General features: G+C 45.3%; 1 protein-coding gene and 1 long non-coding RNA gene across 4 annotated transcripts in view; both read right to left on the minus strand.

Annotated features, from left to right (window-relative positions):
- ZNRF3 (zinc and ring finger 3) overlaps window positions 1-5,135 on the minus strand; it is a 224,061-nt gene extending 218,926 nt beyond the window's left edge. For 2 of the 3 annotated variants that reach the window (XR_014214630.1, XM_082203777.1), the window contains exon 1: window positions 4,842-5,135. Coding sequence is in view for 2 of the 3 variants with exons in the window: in XM_082203777.1 (XP_082059903.1) it covers window positions 4,842-5,093 (252 nt within the window). In the remaining variant the exon portion in view is untranslated. The remainder of the gene's footprint in view (window positions 1-4,841) is intronic. The other variant, XM_082203778.1, reaches the window with a different exon arrangement.
- LOC309521392 overlaps window positions 1-21,414 on the minus strand; it is a 125,081-nt gene that overhangs the window by 68,724 nt on the left and 34,943 nt on the right. The window lies entirely within an intron of this gene.

Raw genomic sequence — 21,414 nt, forward strand, 5'->3', positions numbered from 1 at the left:
CGCATTCTGGATTAGTTGTAGTTTCCGAGTCACCTTCAAAGGTAGCCCCACGTAGAGCGTATTGCAGTAGTCCAAGCGGTAGATAACCAGAGCATGCACCACTCTGGCGAGACAGTCCGCAGGCAGATAGGGTCTCAGCCTACGTACCAGATGGAGCTGGTAAACAGCTGCCCTGGACACAGATTTGACCTGTGCCTCCATGGACAGCTGTGAGTCCAAAATGACACCCAGGCTGTGCACCTAGTCCTTCAGGGGCACAGTTACCCTATTCAGGACCAGGGAATCCTCCACACCTGCCCGCCTCCTGTCCCCCAAAAACAGTACTTCTGTCTTGTTAGGATTCAACCTCAATCTGTTAGCCACCATCCATCCTCCAACCGCCTCCAGACACTCACACAGGACCTTCACCGGCTTCACTGGTTCTGATTTAAAAGAGAGGTAGAGCTGGGTATCATCCGCATACTGATGAACACATGATCTCTCCCAGCGGCTGCATGTAAATGTTGAAAAGCATGGGGGAGAGGACAGAACCCTGAGGCACCCCACAAGTGAGAGCCCAGGGGTCTGAACACTCATCCCCCACCACCATTTTCTGAACACGGCCCAGGAGGAAGGAGTGGAACCACTGTATAAAAGTGTCCCCAGCTCCCAACCCCTCAAGACGGTCCAGAAGGATGAAAATGAAGAGAGAGTTCAGTTTGCAGGTGCCTATTCCTTTCAACCTGGATAAACCAAAAAGGCAAGCGCTGAGGTCAGACTGGTACCGTAAATGCAATTCAGGAGGCCAGGTGGTCAAACCAGCTTACCCTCTTCAACCATTTATCACACCCTCTTCTTCCCAAACTGCAGCTCTCCTCTTTTTGCCTGATGGTGGCGGAGGGACTGGATGAAAAAAGCAATGGGCCAGCTTTGGGAGTTTATAAGTCCAGTTCAATGAACCAAGAGGCTGGTAAAGAATCTCCCCCTTATGCTTTCTTCCTCTGCTGCCCTGGCTGTAAGGGCCACCCCTAGACCAAGCCATGACTGGTGCCAAGAGGAGCAGCTCGTAGATTTGCTGATCATCAGAAATGCAGCACCAACAGTGCCAACATCAAAGTATCACTTCCTTTTTCCAGTTAAAAGCGAGACAGAAAGACCTGGAGTGTACAGGCATCCTGGCATGCAAAGCCAAAGACATCCGCAGGTAGGCCACTCAACCAGGTAGGCCAGTCAGTTGGCTCCCTCTCTCCAAAACAAAGCATCAAGTCCAGCCAGCCCCAACGTCTGCTGCAGGACTAGAAACACAGGCAGCACTCTGCAGCTGAGCCCCTGTTTCCAGCACTGGCCTCTGAGTAAGGCATCACCTTGGACAAAGCCACCCTGTGGCAGAATGCCCAACTCTGCACCCAAGAGAGGATCTAGCTCTTCAGGAGCATCTTTTTCACCATGCTTATGTCAATACTGGTAGACCTCACTCACACTTAACTGCTCTTGTAAGCCAAACTTAAGCTGCAGGATTCCCAGCGGAACAGGAAAATTCCTGCTCAAGGGCTACTGAGCATAGAGGTGCTATGCCGGACTTTGCAGGACCAACCATCAGTGTGCAGAAAAACAGGGCACAGAGGTTTCCACATCAGAGGCTCCCCAGCTGTCATTCAACAGGCAACAATCCTCATATACTGCCATAGCAGCCTGTGATCAAGACTTGCAAATGGCAAACTAAGGCAGCATTGAAGGAGGTTGCACCAACATTTCTAAATAATTGCTTGAAAGCAGATTCCTAAAACAAAAGTATCAACCTGTGAGTTGCAAGAAGCTTAAAGGTTTCGCCGCCATGGTTTATCCTCCTCTTCAGATATGCACAACCCACATCTGAGGCACACCAATGACAAACCCTGGAAGTAATTGGTCTGACCCAAGAAGCACAGACATCCCCCCAGAGCAGCAATTCTGCACTCTGCCACTTGCACAGTCAACATGCTCTGTGCCAGGACTCCTAAGGTGCTTCACACACAGGCTGCAACTCAGGCTGAGCAGGTGAACTCCTGCCCCCCTCACAGATGGCCAAGGCTTCCCCGCCAAGAACCTAGCCTCAAAACTGGAAGAAGTGTACACCGTGGGGGAAGCAGACGCTCCATGCAGCCCAAAGAGCTGCCAAAACCAGGGGCCACACCCAGCCTCCTTGTCACTTGCACAGCCGTGCTGCCCAGCATCATTTCCTCGCCACTTGCCTGCCTGCCTGCCAGGAAGAGTCAAGGGTTTCCTTTGACACATACAGGAGGGGTGAGTAAGACACCTCAGGCAGGCAGCTGCACTCATCTCACTCAAGCTTCAGCAGCAAGAAGAGAAGATGAGATTTTGGGCCCACCTGGAAGACAACCCTCCTCCATTGCTTTTTATTGCACATTCATGATTATCTGTGCTATTGGGGCAGTCATATGCTGCCCCACTTTCAAAGCTGGCTGCACCTATAAAAGGTTCAAGGCAGCCACTCTGCTGCAAATGTTCTGGTTTATTTTTGTCCCACATTTCTTGTGCTATAGCCTATTCAGACCCCAATAATGTGGCAGGGACGCGGGTGGCCCTGTGGGTTAAACCAGAGCCTTGGACTTGCCGATCAGAAGGTCAGCGGTTCGAATCCCCACGACGGGGTGAGCTCCCGTTGCTTGGTCCCTGCTCCTGCCAACCTAGCAGTTCGAAAGCACACCAGTGCAAGTAGATAAATAGGTACCGCTCTGGTGGGAAGGTAAAGGGCATTTCCGTGCGCTGCTCTGGTTCGCCAGAAGCAGCTTAGTCCTGCTGGCCACATGACCCGGAAGCTGTACACCGGCTCCCTCGGCCAATAAAGTGAGATGAGCGCTGCAACCCCAGAGTCGGTCACGACTGGACCTAAATGTCAGGAGTCCCTTTACCTTTATTGTGCTCCTTCAACATAGCTGGCTAGAATTATTTAGACATGGACACTCAAACTAGAATGTAACTGAATGGGACTGACTTCAGAGTTCAGATGCACTGGATTGCACACTGAGTGGTTAAGAACAAGGCTTTGCATTAATGATGCCCATAGTTATGTACTGATCCGTTTTTACACTTCAATGAAGATCAGCTAATGCATCCTCACACAGCTGTATTGAACGTCAAGATCAGGAACTTTCCCCAATCTACACTCCCAACCCTCAGAAACTCTCAATCCTATCAAGGGGGTGTGGGGAAATGACAGATATAGCATCTGTTGTGCCCAAGCGGCCTGCAACAGAAGTAATAGCAGCAGCTTCTGTGAGTGGGACACTTAAACTGAGGAAAGGAAGAAAGAGTTAAGATGCAAATGAAAACCCACAGGGGAACCTAAATTCAAAAAAAGCTCATTTGTTAGGATTTGAAGCAGAGAGACAGGAGTTGTGTGTTTTTTCATCAACAGGGTGACCTTTGAGGTGGCTTTATAATTCTAAATACTGCTTCATGTTGTTCTGTGGAGGTTTTCATTACTGCAGAGCAGTACAGAGCAACTAAGAAAGCAGAATAAACCCACCACTAACATCAGTAACACATTGCAAGATACACCCACCATAAAACAGTGTCTGGAGGGGCCCTTAGTACAGGCACCCCCAAACTTGGCCCTCAATATGTTTTGACACTACAGCTAACAGGACCAGTGGTCAGGGATGATGGGAACTGTAGTTCCAAAACAGCTGGAGGGCTGAGTTTGGGGATGCCTGCCTTAGTACAACAAAAGCCAGTTTGGGACCCAACCCTGGGAGATGGATGCCTTTTCCTTGCCGGAAGAGCTACATGGCTGAACAAGGGCCTCCTATGTCTGAGGAAACTTCAGCGGAGGTCCAACATGCGTGACGCGTCTGAGCAGGTGCCCACAATTCCTTCAAGAGCTGCTAAGAGAGATGCGAGTTTCTCACAACACTTTCAGTCCTATGTAGCTGCTTGACAAGGCCCTTGGCAGCATTCGCTACAGCACCAGCAGCTTGCAGAGGACGGGATGAGACAGACTCCTTCTCTGCAGGCTGGCCAGATTCCGGGGGGCAGGTTCCCCCCTCTCCAAAACAGGGCCACTACTGGCTGGACTTCATTAACCGCAAAGTTAGAAACATGTAGGCTTTTGACACCTGAGCTGCTGTTGCGCTTTTGAGTAAAACAGCCTTCCCGAAGCTGGTGCCCTCTACATGTTTGGACTACAACCTCCAACAGAGGCTGATGGGAGCTAAAGTCCAAAACATCTGGCGGGCACTGGCTTGGGGAGGGCATCCTGGACAAAAAAATTCTTGCCGGGCACTTCGATTTGGGAGACAAAGCCTCTGTTTAGCAGGTTAGGACTAAAGCATGTTTAGAAACTAACGGCAGGAATGAGGCACTTTTCATTAAAACACGCAGGCGCTGCACGCTTATGGGATTCAGGCTGAGAGCCAAAGCCACCTTGCTTGGGGCGCCTCCGTCCACCCAGCAAAGCCCCTTCCTCTTCGCCCTGCTCCGAGGCGGGTTTGGGATGCCCCCCCCCCGCAACTTAGCAAGTACCCCCCGCCACCCGCAAGGCTCGCAGGCCAAGGCGACGGGGCGCAGCAGCCGACCGACCGCCAGGAACCTGCAGCGCCTGCCCAAGCCGTGCCGCCCCCTCCGCGGCGCCCGCCGCTTCTCCGTCGCAGGGCGACCAGGCGGGGCCGACGCCCCGGAGGGCTGGCCAAGGAGCCCCGCCGGCAGCCTCTGCGCCCTTCCCAAGTCCCGCGCCCGCCAGGACCAGGCACTCTGCAGATGCTCAGAGGCCCCTCTCCGCGCGGGAAGGCCACGGGAGGGCCGCCTCTCGCCCCGCGCGGCCTGCCCCGGAGCCCCCTTTCCGCGGCCGGCCGCGGGCTCACCTGCACGATCTCGCCCTCGGCGCTGAGCGTGGCCCCGGCGCGGGAGAAGCGGCCCTGCAGCCCCGTGGTGTAGGTGGTGTAGTCGCCGCCGGGGCTGGACTCGAAGAGCACCACCTCCACGAAGGCCGTCTCCTTGGCCAGCGCCGCCGCCGCCGCCGCCATCCTCGTCGCGGCCGCCGCCAGCAGCGCCAGCAGAAGCAGCAGCAGCCCCGGCGGGGAGAAGGGAGGCGCCGGCCCCGCGAGAAGCCTCATCGCGCCGCCTGGCCCACCGCGCCGACCTCGGGCAGCAGCAGCGCAGGAGGCGGCGGCGGAGGCGGCGCCCGGGGGAGGCCACGCATCGCTCCCGCTGCGGCTGGCCCCACCGCCCGCCCGCCCGCCCGCCTGCGCCGGCGGCTCCGACCCCAAAGCGCGGCGGCGGCGCCTGCTGCTCGTGGCCGGGCTCGGCTGGCCTCCCGTCCGGCGGCTCCTCGCCTCGCGTCTCTCGCTCGGCGGCGGCGGCGGCGGCTGCCTCCTCCTCCCTCCTTCCTTCCCTCTCCCTCCGCCTCGCTCTCCTCCTCCGCCCCGCCGAGCCGCTTCCCTTTCATCCGCTCCACGTGACGGGCACCGCGGGGTTATCTCCGCCTCCGGCCCGCCTCGCTGCTCGCCAGCGCAGCCCTCCCCGCCGCGGCCGCGGCCTGGCCGGCTGCTTCCGAGAGAGCGAGGCGGCTCCCCGGGGCTGCTGCTGCGGGGAAGGGTCTCGGGCGGGCGGGCCTCGAGCGCCCCTTGCTCGCCTGCCTTTTCCTGAAGCGTCGGGGAAGGCGGCCTCGCGGGGAGCCCGGGGACCGTCCCTGGGCGTAGCCAGGATATGTGGGGCGTTGGGAGGCAGCTGCCCCCCTTGACGCCCCTGGGAGCGTCCCCAGGTCCCCAGTGCTAAGCCCTGACCCCTCGCCTGGGGTGGCTGCTGGGCCCCTTGAGGAGGAGGCATCTCGGGTCAGAAGGCAGCATCCGCAGCGCTTCCAGCTTGGGAGAAGAGGTTCCTCCAGACTTCACCCCGGCCTAATCCCCCCATGGCGGGGGGGGGGCACCCAGGGGCTTCAGTGTGGCCCGGGTAGCCACTGCAGATCCCGCCCCTTTACCTGGCTGGTCCTCAGCCAAGGAAGTGGAGAGATGAGGGTGGGCAGGTGCCTAAGAAGGTGTACCTTCACGGCCTAGGACCCTCGTACCTACAGGACCGCCTCTCCTGGTTTGCCTCACGGAGAGCCTCAAGGTCCGTAAATAGCAACACCCTAGTGGTCCCGGGCCCTAAGGAAGTCAGATTAGCCTCAACCAGAGGCAGGGCCTTTTCAACACTGGCTCCGATCTGGTGGAACGCTCTGCCTCATGAGACCAGGGCCCTGCAGGATCTGATTTCTTTCCGCAGGGCCTGTAAGACAGAGTTGTTCCGCCTGGCCTTTGGCTTGGAGCCAGTTTGATTCCCTCCCTCTCTTTCTTTTTTCTTTTCCTTCCTCCTCCTGCAATGAGGCTACATTTTAATATTTTAATGTTTCAATATTTTAATGTTGTATTTTAATTTTGTTTTTAAGTTGTAATCATTCAACTTGCTTTTATTATTGCTTGTTAGCCACCCTGAGCCCAGCCATGGCTGGGAAGGGCAGGGAATTAATAATAATAATAATAATAGTAATTACCTGCGAGAAGAGGCCTCCACCTCTCCAGCCACCCGAGGGGAAATAGAAAGAGCCAGGCTGCCTGGCCTGTGGAGGGCTATGGCTTCCCCCAGGAGGGTCTCCATACAGCAACCTCCCTTGGGCACTTTCTCAGCCCAAAGCACCACAGAGTTCCCCCAAAAGGGGCCTAGACTGGCCGTTTTCCTTTCTTCCTCTGGGCTGGAAGGAACTTCCTGTTTTACGCGTCCGCCACGCACCTGGAGTCTCCCTGTTCCTAGCGCAGCTGACTGTTCCTGCTGTGGCTGCCTCACTCTTTCTTTTTATGTAGGTATGCTGCTTATATCTTCCCATGTAGCCTTTGAAAAGGCCCTTGAGGTACAAAATGGAAAAACTTAATATGAAGAACCATCAAGAAGGATAAGTTCAGCCGTTCTCTTAGGGCAGCAGAAGCCAAACTCACAGGCCTGTTTAAAATGCTGTTGTCCTTTGCTCTCCAAAGGCTGGTGGAGAGCACTATTTTAATCATGTTTGCTCATTTTTGGAAGGTGAGAAGGACCCCCAGCCTTGTTCTTCTGGAATGTGCCTGCCCCTTTTCCCCCACTGCGGTCCATCAAGGAAGGGGCTTTGGCCAGGAGGCCAGAAGATCTGCCAAATTCTCACTTGTTGCAAGCATTTTAATTGAAATGCCATTCAAGGTAACTCCTAGCCAAATGGCATGGGATTAAGAAGCAGGAAGTCCTACCCCACCTTTGTTCCTCCAAGGAGCTCAGTAGCAGGCGTGGTTATCGCTTTCCCTGTTTTTCCATGAAGTAAGTTAGATGGAGAGACGGACTGGCTCAAGGTCACCCAGTGAGCTTTACGTCTCAGAGTGGAGATTTGAACCCTTGTTCTGAAATGGCCCAACTTGGGTGTGCCATCCCTGGCCACAAATGGATGGGACTCCCACTGCAAATGCCACGGAATAGCTGGAAGCTGGCCCTTCACAACATGGGCGCAGTCAAGGGGGCAGCTGCCCCCCAAATCAATAAAAATCAAATACTTAACTGAGGTTCTGCACCCCCCAACAAAAATCCAGGCTACGCCCATGTTTCTCAAGGCATTTTCCGGCCCACTGTCTCAAGAAGACCCACTTGCAGGAGGATCCCTGACTTTGGGTGGGTCAGCTTGGGGTTCATAGGCAGGAGCCCCTGCCCCTCACAGATGCTCAGATGTTGACACATGGAGGGGCCTTTCTGGGTCCAGGGTGACATTCCCCCCTCAGTCTCTCCCCCTCCCCCTGAGCAAGGGGCTTGCCGTGTCTGTTTCCTTCTGTGGTTTCAGGCTCTTAAGACAGTCTCATGTGGACTAGTCGCATTCTGATTCCTATCTATAAACCACCCCAGCAGGTGGAGTGGGGGCTGTGGACCAGGCTTAGCTGTCATGAAGAAGCTGCCAAGTTTTGTTACATACATTTTAGCTGGCCTTTGAGCTGCTGCTTTGTTTTTCCCTTCTGACACCCACTTTCAAAAATTTTCTTCATAGTGAAAGCTAAATGGAGTTGCTTGGCCAGTGATATATTAAATGTAGTCTTTAAAATGGTCTTCAGATTAGATAAATAGGTTCCTGTGGTGTTGCGGTGGGTGAGCTGCATGCGCTGAGTTGTATTTAGAGCAGGCATAGGCAAACAGCCCTCCGGATGTTTTGGGACTACAACTCCCATCATCCCTAGCTAACAGGACCAGTGGTCAGGGATGATGGGAACTGTAGTCTCAAAACATCTGGAGGGCTGAGTTTGCCTATGCCTGATTTAGAGGCATGGAAAGGGTCTGAGAGGAAGATGAAGGTGGGAGAGGACAGAGCCAAGGCAGTGGGAGTGGGGCTAAATAGGGTAGTTTTCAGTTTTGAAATAAAGAAGTTTCTCTGGTTGTTTGTAATTCCCACTATGGTACACACATCTATATAGGTCTGAGGAAGGGTTGGCAACTTGTGGGTGATGCAAGTAGTCCCACAGCCCTGGAAGGGAACTTGATGGGTCAAGGTTGGAATCTGGGTGGTGGATTTTATATGAAACATTATTTAAGGTAAAGCCTTTTCAATTAAAATAAGTCTTAGTACAGTGGTGCCCTGCAAGACGAATGCCTCCCAAGACGAAAAACTCGCTAGACGAAAGGGTTTTGCGGTTTTTGAGCTGCTTCGCAAGACGAATTTCCCTATGGGCTTGCTTTGCAAGACGAAAACGTCTTGCGTTTTTTGCAAGTTTGTTTCCTTTTTCTTAACACCGTTAATACAGTTGCGACTTGACTTCGAGGAGCAACTCATAGCCTTTTCTGAGGTTTTTGATGATTTTTGAAGCTTTTCCAAAACTTTCCCGACACCGTGCTTCGCAAGACGAAAAATTCGCTAGACGAAAAAACTCGCGGAACGAATTAATTTCGTCTTGCGAGGCACCACTGTAACATCCAATATATTTAGTGGGTCCTCATGATGTAAGGCCCTAGGTCAGTGGTTCTCAAAGGGTGTGGGGCAGCACACTGGTGTGGCAGAAGAGGATGACAAGTGTGGGAAGATTCAAGGACCATCAGAAACATTTCAGTGTAGTATAGTATTTTATTGCAGAATATGGATAGATATATTTTCAAAATGAGAGTAAGAGCATCAAGTGATACTGAGGACAACCGTAGTTGTGTTTTCCAATCTATTTCTTATCAATAAGCAACTTGGCGTTTTGCGAGCAAATTTTTATTCTGAAAGAGTGGTTCAGATGAAAAAGGTTGAGAACCACTCAGTGAGGGAACTGCCATCAGCTCAGAGGCAAGAGACAGGGAGAGTTGTGTTACTGGGAGCCTCTGAAAATCTTGCAAAGCAGTTCCTCTTCCGGAGAAGAGGAAAGCCCCACCTCCAGTAGAGAAGAGGTGCAGGGACCAGAGGATGCTAGAAAGAGCCTTAACACCACGCCTGAGCAAGCCGGAGAGGAGAGAAGCACACTCCTGCCATTGCCCGTCATGTGCAGCAGTTTGAGGCGCAAGGAGGGGCGGAAAAGGCTGGGGTGATGAAATTTTTATGTTGGGGGAGGTACAAGAACAGACCACTCCTGGATTCTGCTAGCAACTGAGCCAGACATGAACTTATGACGCTCTTCACTGTAAATAGTTTGCACCAAAAATAAAGCCTGTAAAAGACAGGTCGGAGTCCTGCCTGGCTACTCTTGAGCAACCACAACAGCATCTGACACACTGCCTTAGGTTATGCCATACTTGGCTTGCCCCTAAATCCACCCCTGGACTTGTTCCTCTCCGTCCTATGGAACCCAAGTGAGCAGAAAAAGGAGAGGTCATTGCTCTGGAGCCTATCAAACTCTCCGATAGGAAGTGTGGGAAAGGGGTCCCCATTAACCACCTACCAGCAACAAAGAAATTGTCAAAGCACCATACAAATCCATTTTAGCAACAACAGAGAACAGGCCATTAGAATTGTGCAGGGTAGGCACTTAAGACACCTAGCCTATATAAAACCGAACTGATCTCCCATGTGTTGGAGATGGTGTCCCACTAGGGACATAATGGCACACTACATGGACTATAATATGATCTTGATGGGAGACATGAATGGAGTGGTATCTACAAATATGGACAAAGCACAGAGACAGGTAGTCACTAAAGATGGCAGACTACCAAAAAACTTTTTTGACATGACTGAAAATATGGATTTAGTTGACATTTGGAGAATGAAGAACCCTCTGGGAAGAGAGGGAACTTTCTTCTCTGAGGCTAAAATGACATGGACAAGAATTGACCAAATCTGGGTAACCAGGGGATTGGTTCCGAAGATCAGCAAAGTGGAGATTTGCCCTAAAATTTGTTCTGACCATAATGCTGTGAAGATGGAAATGAAATTGACGCCAATTGGTTCCTTTAAATGGAGGAAGAACGATACTTTGTTTAGAAATGAAGAGGTGACCAAGAAGGCCCAAAAAACTCTAAGAGACTATTTTGAGATAAACATGAATACTACAGTGGAAAAAAGAGTAATTTGGGACGCAAGTAAGGCGGTTATGAGAGGATTCCTAATACAACAGAATGCAATTAAGAAGAGAACTCAGAATGAAAAAAAGAATAAAATCTTGGGGAAAATAAAGAAAGGAGAGAAGAAACTGAGAGCAAAACCAAAGTCACAGGTGTCGAGTTGCAGCTCGGCATCCAAAGAAAAATCAGTCTCACACCATGATAGGTTCCGAAATATGGCTGCTCGTAGGGCTAATGCAGCACAGCTTTTATTGTGTGAAATCAGAAAGATACAAAATACAAGCAAGCAATTTGTTCTCAGCCAGCAGATAAGGACCTTCGTACTAGACCGTTCGAGCATCAGGCCATGCTACGTTAGCCAATCATATAGGACAGCACGAGCTGTTCACGCGCTGTTCATGCTCCAAGGATGCTTCTAGCTATGAAATCACCTTGCAACAATAAGAACTTTGCTCATGCTCTCATGTACAAGCAATCATTTTCCCACACACAGGAGATCCTGAAAGAGATAAAGTTATACCAAGTACAAGAAGTAGAATGGAAGATTAAACAGATGACGCAAAAGACATTTGAATCGGCAAATAAGTGTGGAAAATTGTTGGCCTGGCAAATGAAAAAGACAAAAACTCAATACTATTACGAATCTGGAAGTGGAAGGAAAGAATATACAGAACCCAGTGGAGATCAGGAAGTGTTTTCAGAGGTACTTTAAACAACTTTATACACAGGAGAAGCAGAAAGAAATAGATATTGATCGATTTTTGAAAATAAATGGACTACATAAAATCTCTCAGGAAAAACAGCTAATGTTGAACCACAAAATAACGGATCAGGAGGTGGAAGGGGCCATTCAGAACATGCAATTAGGTAAATCTCCTGGACCAGATGGTTTGACCTCAAGATATTACAGATCTTTGAAAGAATGGTTAATACAACCATTGAAGGAAGTCTGTAATGAAATATTGGAAGGGAGAAAGGCACCAGAGTCGTGAAAGGAAGCTTACATTACACTTATACCGAAAACAGAGACTGAAAAGACACAGCTCAAGAACTACCGCCCCATATCGTCGCTTAATGTGGATTACAAATTTTTTGCAGATATTTTGGCTAAAAGATTAAAAAAGGTGTTAGTAGAAGAAATTCATAAAGACCAAGCGGGCTTTCTCCCGGGCAGACATTTGTCTGACAATATAAGGAATATAATTAATATTCTAGAAAAACTACAAGTGAATATCAATACTAAGGCAGTTTTGATATTTGTGGATGCAGAGAAAGCCTTTGACAACATCTCTTGGAGTTTTATGAAAAAGAATCTACAGATGGGGGTAGGTCAAGGTTTCGAAAATGGTATAGGTGCAATTTATTCAGAACAAAAGGCAAAATTAATTGTGAACAATGTAGTGACAGAAGAGTTTAAGATTAAGAAAGAGACACGACAACACCTTGAGGTGTTGTTAAATATGAATAGAAAGGACCAAGAGGTTAAAGGTATACAAGTGGGAGCTAAACAGTACAAACTGAAAGCATTTGCTGATGACTTAGTATTGACTTTACAGGAGCCAGAATCTAGTACTGAAAGGGTATTGGAACTGATCCAAGAATTCGGACAGGTAGCAGGTTTTAAGTTGAACAAGATGAAAACTAAGGTCTTAGAGAAAAGCTTAACTGTGAATGAGAGAGAGACATTTCAGGAGGAGACAGGACTAACATTGGTTAAGAAAGTGAAATACTTAGGGGTTAACATGACTGCCAAAAATGTGAATTTATTTAAGGATAATAATGAAAAATGTTGGATTGAAGTGAAAAAAGATTTAGAAATATGGACAAATTTGAAGTTATCATTGTTAGGTCGAATTGCTGTGATAAAAATGAATGTATTGCCAAGGATGTTGTTTTTATTTCAAACATTGCAAATTTTGGATAAGATAGATTGTTTCAAGAAGTGGCAGAAAGATATTTCCAGATTTGTTTGGCAGGGCAAGAAGCCTCGAATAAAATTTAAGATATTAACGGATGCTAAAGAAAGAGGTGGATTTGCCCTGCCAGACCTTAAACTTTATTATGAATCAGCTGCTTTTTGCTGGCTGAGAGAATGGCTGCTTCTTGAAAACACTGACGTGTTGGATCTAGAAGGTTTCAATAATGCATTTGGCTGGCATGCTTATTTGTGGTACGATAAATTAAAAGCACATAAAGCATTTAAAAATCATATTGTTAGAAAAGCATTGTTTAATGTGTGGATAAGATATAAGGATTTGTTAGAAAAGAAAACCCCAAGATGGTTGTCACCAATGGAAGCGAAGGCACAGCAAATGGCCGAAATATTGGGAAATTTTGGAACAATGGAGACAGAATAAAATTGCAGAGCTTTGAAAAATTGAAAAACAAAGTGTGAGATTGGCTCCATTATTACCAAATAAGGGAGGCATACAATTTGGACAAAAAAGTTGGTTTCCAGGTGGAAAAATCAAAATTGGAAACAGAATTGTTAGATCCAAAAATCAAGAATTTGTCAAGAATGTATAACTTGCTGTTGAAATGGAATACTCAGGATGAAATGGTGAAATCAGCTATGATTAAATGGGCACAAGATGTTGGACATAACATAATGATGGCTGACTGGGAACAGTTGTGGACCACAGGTATGAAATTCACGGCATGTAATGCCCTAAGAGAAAACTTAATGAAAATGATTTATAGGTGGTACATGACACCAGTCAAGCTTGCAAAAATCTACCATTTGCCCGATAATAAATGTTGGAAATGTAATGAGACTGAAGGTACATTCTTTCACCTTTGGTGGACATGCCGAAGGATTAAGACATTCTGGGAGATGATTTATAACGAAATGAAAAAGGTATTCAAATATACCTTCCTGAAGAAACCAGAGGCCTTTCTCCTGGGCATGTTCAGCCAATTGGTGCCAAAGAAGGATAGAACTTTTTTTATGTATGCCACAACAGCAGCAAGAATACTCATCGCAAAGTATTGGAAGACGCAAGATTTACGGGATAAATGGCAGATGGACTATATGGAACTGGCGGAAATGACTGGCAGAATCTGAGACCAGGGAGAAGAGTCGGTGGAAGAAGACTGGAAAAAGTTTAAAGACTATTTACAGAAATACTGTAAAATTAATGAATGTTAGAAGAATGTTGGAATGAAGTTATATGGCTTTAGTAGAAATGTTATAAGGAATTAAGTATAAATAGACTAATAGAATATTAAAGGAAAAAATAAGTTTAGAATGTTAAGATAATTATAGGATAGAAAACAGGAAGATGGAAAGGAATTGCTGAAACAGTTAACAGAAGTGGAATACAAAAAGGGAGGTGTGAGGAGGTCGTTGAAATAAGTGAATGAAAGATAAGATATTGAAATTATTTGATGTGTTTAAAATTGCTTTTGTTTTGTTTTGTTAGTTTAATGTGTTAGTGTTTTGTGTTAGTGTTATGTAGTGTTTTTGCATTGTATTGTACATTCTCTTTTTTGTTGTTTTTTGTAGTGTTTGAATTGTTGGAAAAGCAATAAATATTATTTATTAAAAAAAAACAAAACCATAATGGCACATGTGGTGAGAATATCCAAAAATAGAAACATTCTGGAAAAATGTATTTACAAAAATATATTTTATTACAAGGCAGATAGTCTCCGTGACCACAGGACTGGTGCTACTAATATACTCATGTTATGTTGCAATTAGAAACAAATAACTCGAAGTCCCGGCAGACTGGAGGAGGGCAAATGTTGTCCCTATTTTCAAAAAGGAGAAAAGAGAGGACCCAAATAATTACTGCCTAGTCAGTCTGACATCAATACCAGGGAAGATTCTGGAGCAGATCATTAAGCAAACAGTCTGTGAGCACCTAGAAAGGAACGCTGTGATCACCAATAGTCAGCATGGATTTCTGAAAAATAAGTCATGTCAGACTAACCTGATCTCATTTTTTGACAGAATTACAAGCCTGGTAGATGAAGGGAACGCAGTGGATGTAGCCTACCTTGATTTCAGCAAGGCATTTGACAAGGTGCCCCATGATATTCTTGTAAAGAAGCTGGTAAAATGCGGTCTTGACTATGCTACCACTCAGTGGATTTGTAACTGGCTGACTGACCGAACCCAAAGGGTGCTCATCAATGGTTCCTCTTCATCCTGGAGAAGAGTGACTAGTGGGGTGCCACAGGGTTCTGTCTTGGGCCCGGTCTTATTCAACATCTTTATCAACGACTTGGATGATGGACTCAAGGGCATCCTGATCAAATTTGCAGATGACACCAAACTGGGAGGGGTGGCTAACACCCCAGAGGACAGGATCACACTTCAAAACGACCTTGACAGATTAGAGAACTGGGCAAAAACAAACAAGATGAATTTTAACAGGGAGAAATGTAAAGTATTGCACTTGGGCAAAACATATGGTTGCACAAATGAGAGGCACAAATACAAGATGGGTGACACCTGGCTTGAGAGCAGTACATGTGAAAAGGATCTAGGAGTCTTGGTTGACCACAAACTTGACATGAGCCAACAGTGTGACACGGCAGCAAAAAAAGGCAATGCAATTCTGGGCTGCCAATGCAATTCTGGGCACTTTTTGTTTCAAAAAGTGTTAGTGCCAATGTAGCCTATGTTTTTACCTCTCAGAGTGAATGGGAGTGTTGCTTCTGGCGTACCTGGAGCCAGCTGAAGGACACCATAGTGATTTTGTCTTAAATCTGTGCAGCAGTTAAGGGTTAAGTTGTTTCTAAATAAACCTTGTTCTAGGTATTTTGTATCAATATCAATTATAATTTATAGGAATTTATAGGAAGTGGGGGAGGGATGAAAGGGAAAAAAATAAAAAATGTACTTCATGCATGCCAGTACTTTGGTTACTGTTCTACCATCTGCCTCAATATTTGTGTAATCAATAATGTGACACCAGATTGCATTAAAATTGTCATTTTTCTTTTGGCTTCTTACTAGTTTTAATGTTTTTGTGTTAGTTTTTCCAATAATGCTGTTTAGCAAATTGCATTATATCATTGGTCCATAGTTAATAATAGTTGTTCTTGCAGTAACTGATAGATGTGTTATGAGTTCATAGAATCATAGAATCATAGAGTTGGAATAGACCACAAGGGCCATCGAGTCCAACCCCCTGCCAAGCAGGAAACACCATCAGAGCACTCCTGACATATGGTTGTCAAGCCTCTGCTTAAAGACCTCCAAAGTAGGAGACTCCACCACACTCCTTGGCAGCAAATTCCACTGTCAAACAGCTCTTACTGTCAGGACGTTCTTCCTAATGTTTAGGTGGAATCTTCTTTCTTGTAGTTTGGATCCATTGCTCCGTGTCCGCTTCTCTAGAGCAGCAGAAAACAACCTTTCTCCCTCCTCTATGTGACATCCTTTTATATATTTGAACATGGCTATCATATCACCCCTTAACCTCCTCTTCTCCAGGCTAAACATGCCCAGCTCCCTTAGCCGTTCCTCATAAGGCATCGTTTCCAGGCCTTTGACCATTTTGGTTGCCCTCCTCTGGACACGTTCCAGTTTGTCAGTGTCCTTCTTGAACTGTGGTGCCCAGAACTGAACTGAACTGAGTACTCCAGGTGAGGTCTGACCAGAGCAGAATACAGTGGCACTATTACTCCCTTGATCTAGATGCTATACTCCTATTGATGCAGCCCAGAATTGCATTGGCTTTTTTAGCTGCCGCGTCACACTGCTGGCTCATGTCAAGTTTGTGGTCAACCAAGACTCCTAGATCCTTTTCACATGTACTGTCTCCAATCTAAGCAATACATTATTTCATATCTGTAATAACTAATAATTTTGGTACACTGACACAGTTTTGTTAATATATTCAGAAACGTTTATCTGCGTGTTGTTTTTTGTTTTTATGTGATTGTTGTATGCCATATGCTCTGTGTTAACAAAGCTATATCTCAATGCAACCATGTTAAACAATTTAAAGATGCAAACAAATAAAAACCACATTACAAACAAGAAACAAATAAATTGGCAAAGTCCAATCCTATATTGATGGAGTGGATCCTGAAACAGAAAGACACATGAGATTGCCAACTTTGTGGCTTCAGCTGAGTCATGTTAAGAGCAATGTCACCTGTGGCACAGCAGTCTGTCATGGAGCTTTCAAGGCTACAGGAGCCCGACGGAGACAAGTAGGTTGGCTGAGACAACTAGCTTTGCAACCCCAAAGAGGAAGAGCCAATAGCAACTGGGTCCTTGCTTTAAATAAAAAGCAAAGTTTACTTATTGCAGAGGTTGGACTAGATGACCCTCAAGGTCCCTTCCAACTCTACAATTCTATGAAACAGAATCAAGAAATTGAAAGCTACTTCAGCTACATGGTTATTTTGGTTATTTTGCTTAGGGTATGGGAAGACACGTAGCATCTGTTTATTACCTGAAAGGCTTTTTTTTAATTGAGTGGACATCGAGTCGAATGCCTTCCCATTTATCCTGATCAATACTGGTAGCAACATCTTGTTCCCATAGCTACTTCAGGCTATCAGTAGAACCTTTAGTACTTTTCCTTAGTACTGCATGTTTCCATGTATATGACCCCCCCCCATGCATATGATGACCCCTATTTTTTTGGAATCAAAAATTAAGAAAACAATATTTTAGAGTCGCCAGAACCCTAAAATTGAAATGAAAATCCAGACAATTGGATTCGTCTTATACACGGAAAAATTTGGAAATTCATATATGTCAGATGTTAGAACTTTGTTTCAAATAAACCTTGTACGTGTTTTGAGTCCCACTTTGCCCTATGAATTTAATTGTTGTAATGGACCCTCACAGTAAAATATGTGGTGATACAGGAACAGAATGAGTGGTGATGTTGGTGGGACTAATTTTATCAACAATTCCTTCCAAATTTTAAAATTTCTATTAAAAATAGGTTGTCTAGTGTGTTCAATTTTTTCCATTGCATGAATTAGGAGTGCAATGCTTTTGATTTTTATTTGTTCCCAATTTTCAGGATATTCCACACTCAACCAGATTTTAGGATATTCATCTTCAATAAGTGCAAAAAGACATTTTATATGAGAGACATTGTTCTAGCAGAGCACATCTGGAACACCCAGGGCTCATGTGACTTCTTTATAAAATGCTGAATTTCTGATTCTTGGTTTCCCTCATTAATAAATTTATTGATTAGTATCTGTCAGTTTTTCAGTTTTGGTTCAGCTGTTGCAATTAGAATTACTTGCTATAAAAGTAACCGCTCAGGAATACCAACCATTTCAATTATTGCAATTTTACCTAGGTAATATAGCTTAAGCTTATTTTGTTGAAAAAGCTTTTTATTTATTTATTTTTAATAGAAGTTAATAAGAATTAATTTTAAGATGTCATGTCCAAGTTTTAGGAATTGTGACATTCAGGTATTTAATTGACAAGTATAAATCCAGTAGTAGTTTGTTGCATTTGGTGTTGTGGTGTGTGTGGTATATTTAGACAGAGCATTTCCAGTTTTTGAAAATTAATTTGGAGATCAGATAAAGCTCCATAAATGTTAGCACAGCTCATTATACCTAAACTAATCTAGACCTCTGCAGAGAAACGTACTATACTCTGTGGTTCAGTTTATACATGCTCTTAATAAGGGTCCCATGGCTTAGGTTGCATCTCACTTTTTGATAAAGGGCAAGAGGGCTATGGCAGTTTCCCTGCCCCCCTCCCCCTCCAGAGAGACGCTCTATTAAGTTTCCAAAATCATTTTTCTAAGGACTTCAAAAAGTAAAGGCCAATATAATTTGTAAAATACTTTCCCCCCATCGTCACAGTACTGATAATGAGATATATCTCTTTCTTCCTGTGGTACAAAACATTCAGAGTCTGACTTCCAGGGTGGCGCCTCCGGTGATGGCGGACTCCCTCTGAATTGGAGGGACACGCTCCGCAAGAAACGGGTCTTTCCGGCTGCGGCGTAGCGGGGACCCTTTTGAAAATCACAGGCGGATGAAGCCTGTGACCGTGGGACTCGGCGGGCACCTTTAGCGCCCCCCCAACCCACTAAGGAACCCAGAAACGGGCTCCGAAGTGAAGAGGGGGAAGTGGCGCTGTGCTGTGAGTCGACTGCTTTTTCTGCGGAGCGAAGCCGCACAGCCGTTGCCGGAGAGCGCTGCCTTTTTCCTGGGACAATTTGGCATTGAAATAACTAACCGTGAGTACTGGAACACTAAATAACTGGATTTCAAACAAGTATTGGCGAAATAAAAGGAATTTGGACTCTAAAATTTACCATAATTTGGTACTGAAACGGAAAGGGGTAAACAGGAAGTCACCCTTCCGTTTTCTTGTAGTTATAACAAAGCAAAGACAAAGTAAACTAGAGCCTTAAAAATCACTTTTAAAGGATCGTCTTTCACCATTCAAAACTGCGGAACCCCCCTTCGGAAGCAGGAAAAGAAGGGGGATTGTTACTGAGCTGTTTAAGCCTGCGGAAACAAAGTCAAAGTAAAGTATCTTTCCACCGTCCTGACCCTGTAGCGGGGTGTCAGATTTGGCGTTTGAAGCTCATTGACCAGAAATAAATGCTTTGACAGATAGTCTAAAGGAGGGAAACATTGTGATTCCATTGTTTCCTTTCGCTTTTTTTAAAAAAGGACAAAAATGGACAGAATATCTTTAAAGAAGAAACTTTGTTGCTATTGTGCTTAAGGAAAAGATAAATTAGAAGCTTCTCCCCCTAGAGGGGAACTATGAAATTGTAACTAAATCCTGGGAACTTGCGGCTGTTTACTGATTACAACTGTGGGAAAGAGTTTGGTGACCTTGCAGGACAATGCCTTCAGAAGCACTGTTGGGTGCTTTCTGTAACATAAGTGCCCTATTGGACCAGTTAAGCCAGAAGATGGATTTTATGATAAAAGCTGCTAGTGCCTTTGAGCAGGCAGTGGAAAATGACATGGAGCCCATTCAGGAACCAAAACAGGAGTGTGTCATGACAGAACAACAGAAAGAGGAGGACCCTGCTGAATCTGGGACGCCAGGGATGAAGGGACTCTCGGCCTAGCAGGAAAGTGAGCTTTTGGATTTGGCTAATGAACTCGGAAAGAACCAGACTTGGAAAGATAAAGTTTGGACTAAACTGGAAATGGGTGGTTGGATTGACCACCCTATGCAGGGATGTTTGGACTTTCTGAGTCTGGAAATGGGTCGTCAGAGGTTTGGAGTTGTTGGGACTTCCAGTTTTGGAGGGAATCTGAAATATGCTCTAAAACATCATATGGAGCTCAGTTTGGACTATGAGAAAGGGGCTGATTTGTCGAAAAGGGTCAAAAACACTACTAAGCTGGAGTTCCCGTGAGTGAAAGGAAAATATGAAGAAGAGCTGCGAAAGGGACATGAAAGAGATTTGAAGGCCTCGGATATTAGGGCACCAGGCTAATGTGCCAGACTAAAGGGAAACAGAAAGGACTGACAACCCCGGGACCGGGGGGAGGGGACGCTGGAAGAAGATTGGATTGTTTTTATCCTATTGGATTGTTTTTATTCTATTTTATTCTATTGTATTCTCTTTTTTGTATTATTAGAAATGTCTGATGAATATTGGGAAAATGCTGAAATGAAAGTACTTGGCTCTTGTTAAAATGTTTAAAGAATATGGTAAAAAGGTAATGGTTATGAGAAGTTGGTAAAAAAGATTTAAGTTTTAAGCTCTAAGATTATTTACATAAGATAAAACGAGAACAGAGTAAGGTAATGTAATGATTAAATATTATGAATCATGGATTTAAGTTTTAAGCATCAAGGATTTTTATAAGATAGAATGATAATAGAGTAAGGTAAATGATAGAATATTATGAACTTTGAAGAGGATTTGCTGTGACAATTATTAATCAAGATACAAGAAATGGGAGGATGAGGAGGTCGTGGAAAGAAGGTAATGGAAATTGGAGAATTTGAAAAGGATGGTTTTATTTTTGTTTTTTTCTTATATCTTTCTTTTTTCTTTTCTTTTTTGTAATGTTGTCTTTTTTGTGTGTAGTTTTTTTTTTTAAATCTTCTGTCTCAATAAATATCATTTAAAAAAAAACAACATTCAGAATCTTACTGGGTCACCTGTAGATCTTTTCCATCATCATCATCATAAATTAAATCTATACTGCCCTTCATCTGAGGCTCACTGGGTGGTTTCCTCAATCTTTTTCAGCCTTCTGGCTGTTACACTTGTAAAAAATATGCACCTACAGTATATTAAAAGTATCAGTCTATATGAGTCTATTCTTTCTCCTGGCTTGGTTTGGGTATAGCTATGACTCTTGTATCTTGCCACAGTTCTGGAATAAGCACTCAAGATTTAATGTCGTTAAATAACAGACACAAGAAAGGAATCAATTCTTCTTTAAAACTTTTAAAATCCACCTACGCATCCATCTTATCCAGGGAATTTGCCTGGCTTTACATTTTTAATGACTCGGTTTATTTTGCCGATTGTGATTGGTTGGGTTAAGTGAGCTACTTGATCCTCATCTAGTCTTTGCACTCCTGTCCTGCCTAGATGTGTATTTATTGGTGTTTGGTCTGATTATTTCTCAGTACTGTATACAGGTTTCCAAACAATTGTTACAATTCCAGCTAGGTTTTTTTTCTTGGTTCATACAGTCTCCTGTTTTGTTTTGTTTTTAAAGGGGGAAATAGCATGTCCTTTACATTTTTGTTTCCATTTGTAAGCCAATCATATCGTTCAGTATCAAATTCATAATATTTCTGATTAATATACTGGAGGGGTCCTGCAGTTTTATTTACCTCTAAGAAATCTATTTCTGGGTTTCACCTCCTCCCCAGTTAATATTCAGTGCATCCTCTTGCTCCTAGACCTTTTATGTCTAAGTTCTGAATTCTTGATTTCTTAATTACTGTAATTAAGGCTGCTTCTGTTCCTGTCCGATCTTAAGCCA

This window comes from Podarcis vaucheri (genome assembly GCF_965113315.1).
Source record: "Podarcis vaucheri genome assembly, chromosome: 16".
Taxonomy (NCBI): domain Eukaryota; kingdom Metazoa; phylum Chordata; class Lepidosauria; order Squamata; family Lacertidae; genus Podarcis; species Podarcis vaucheri.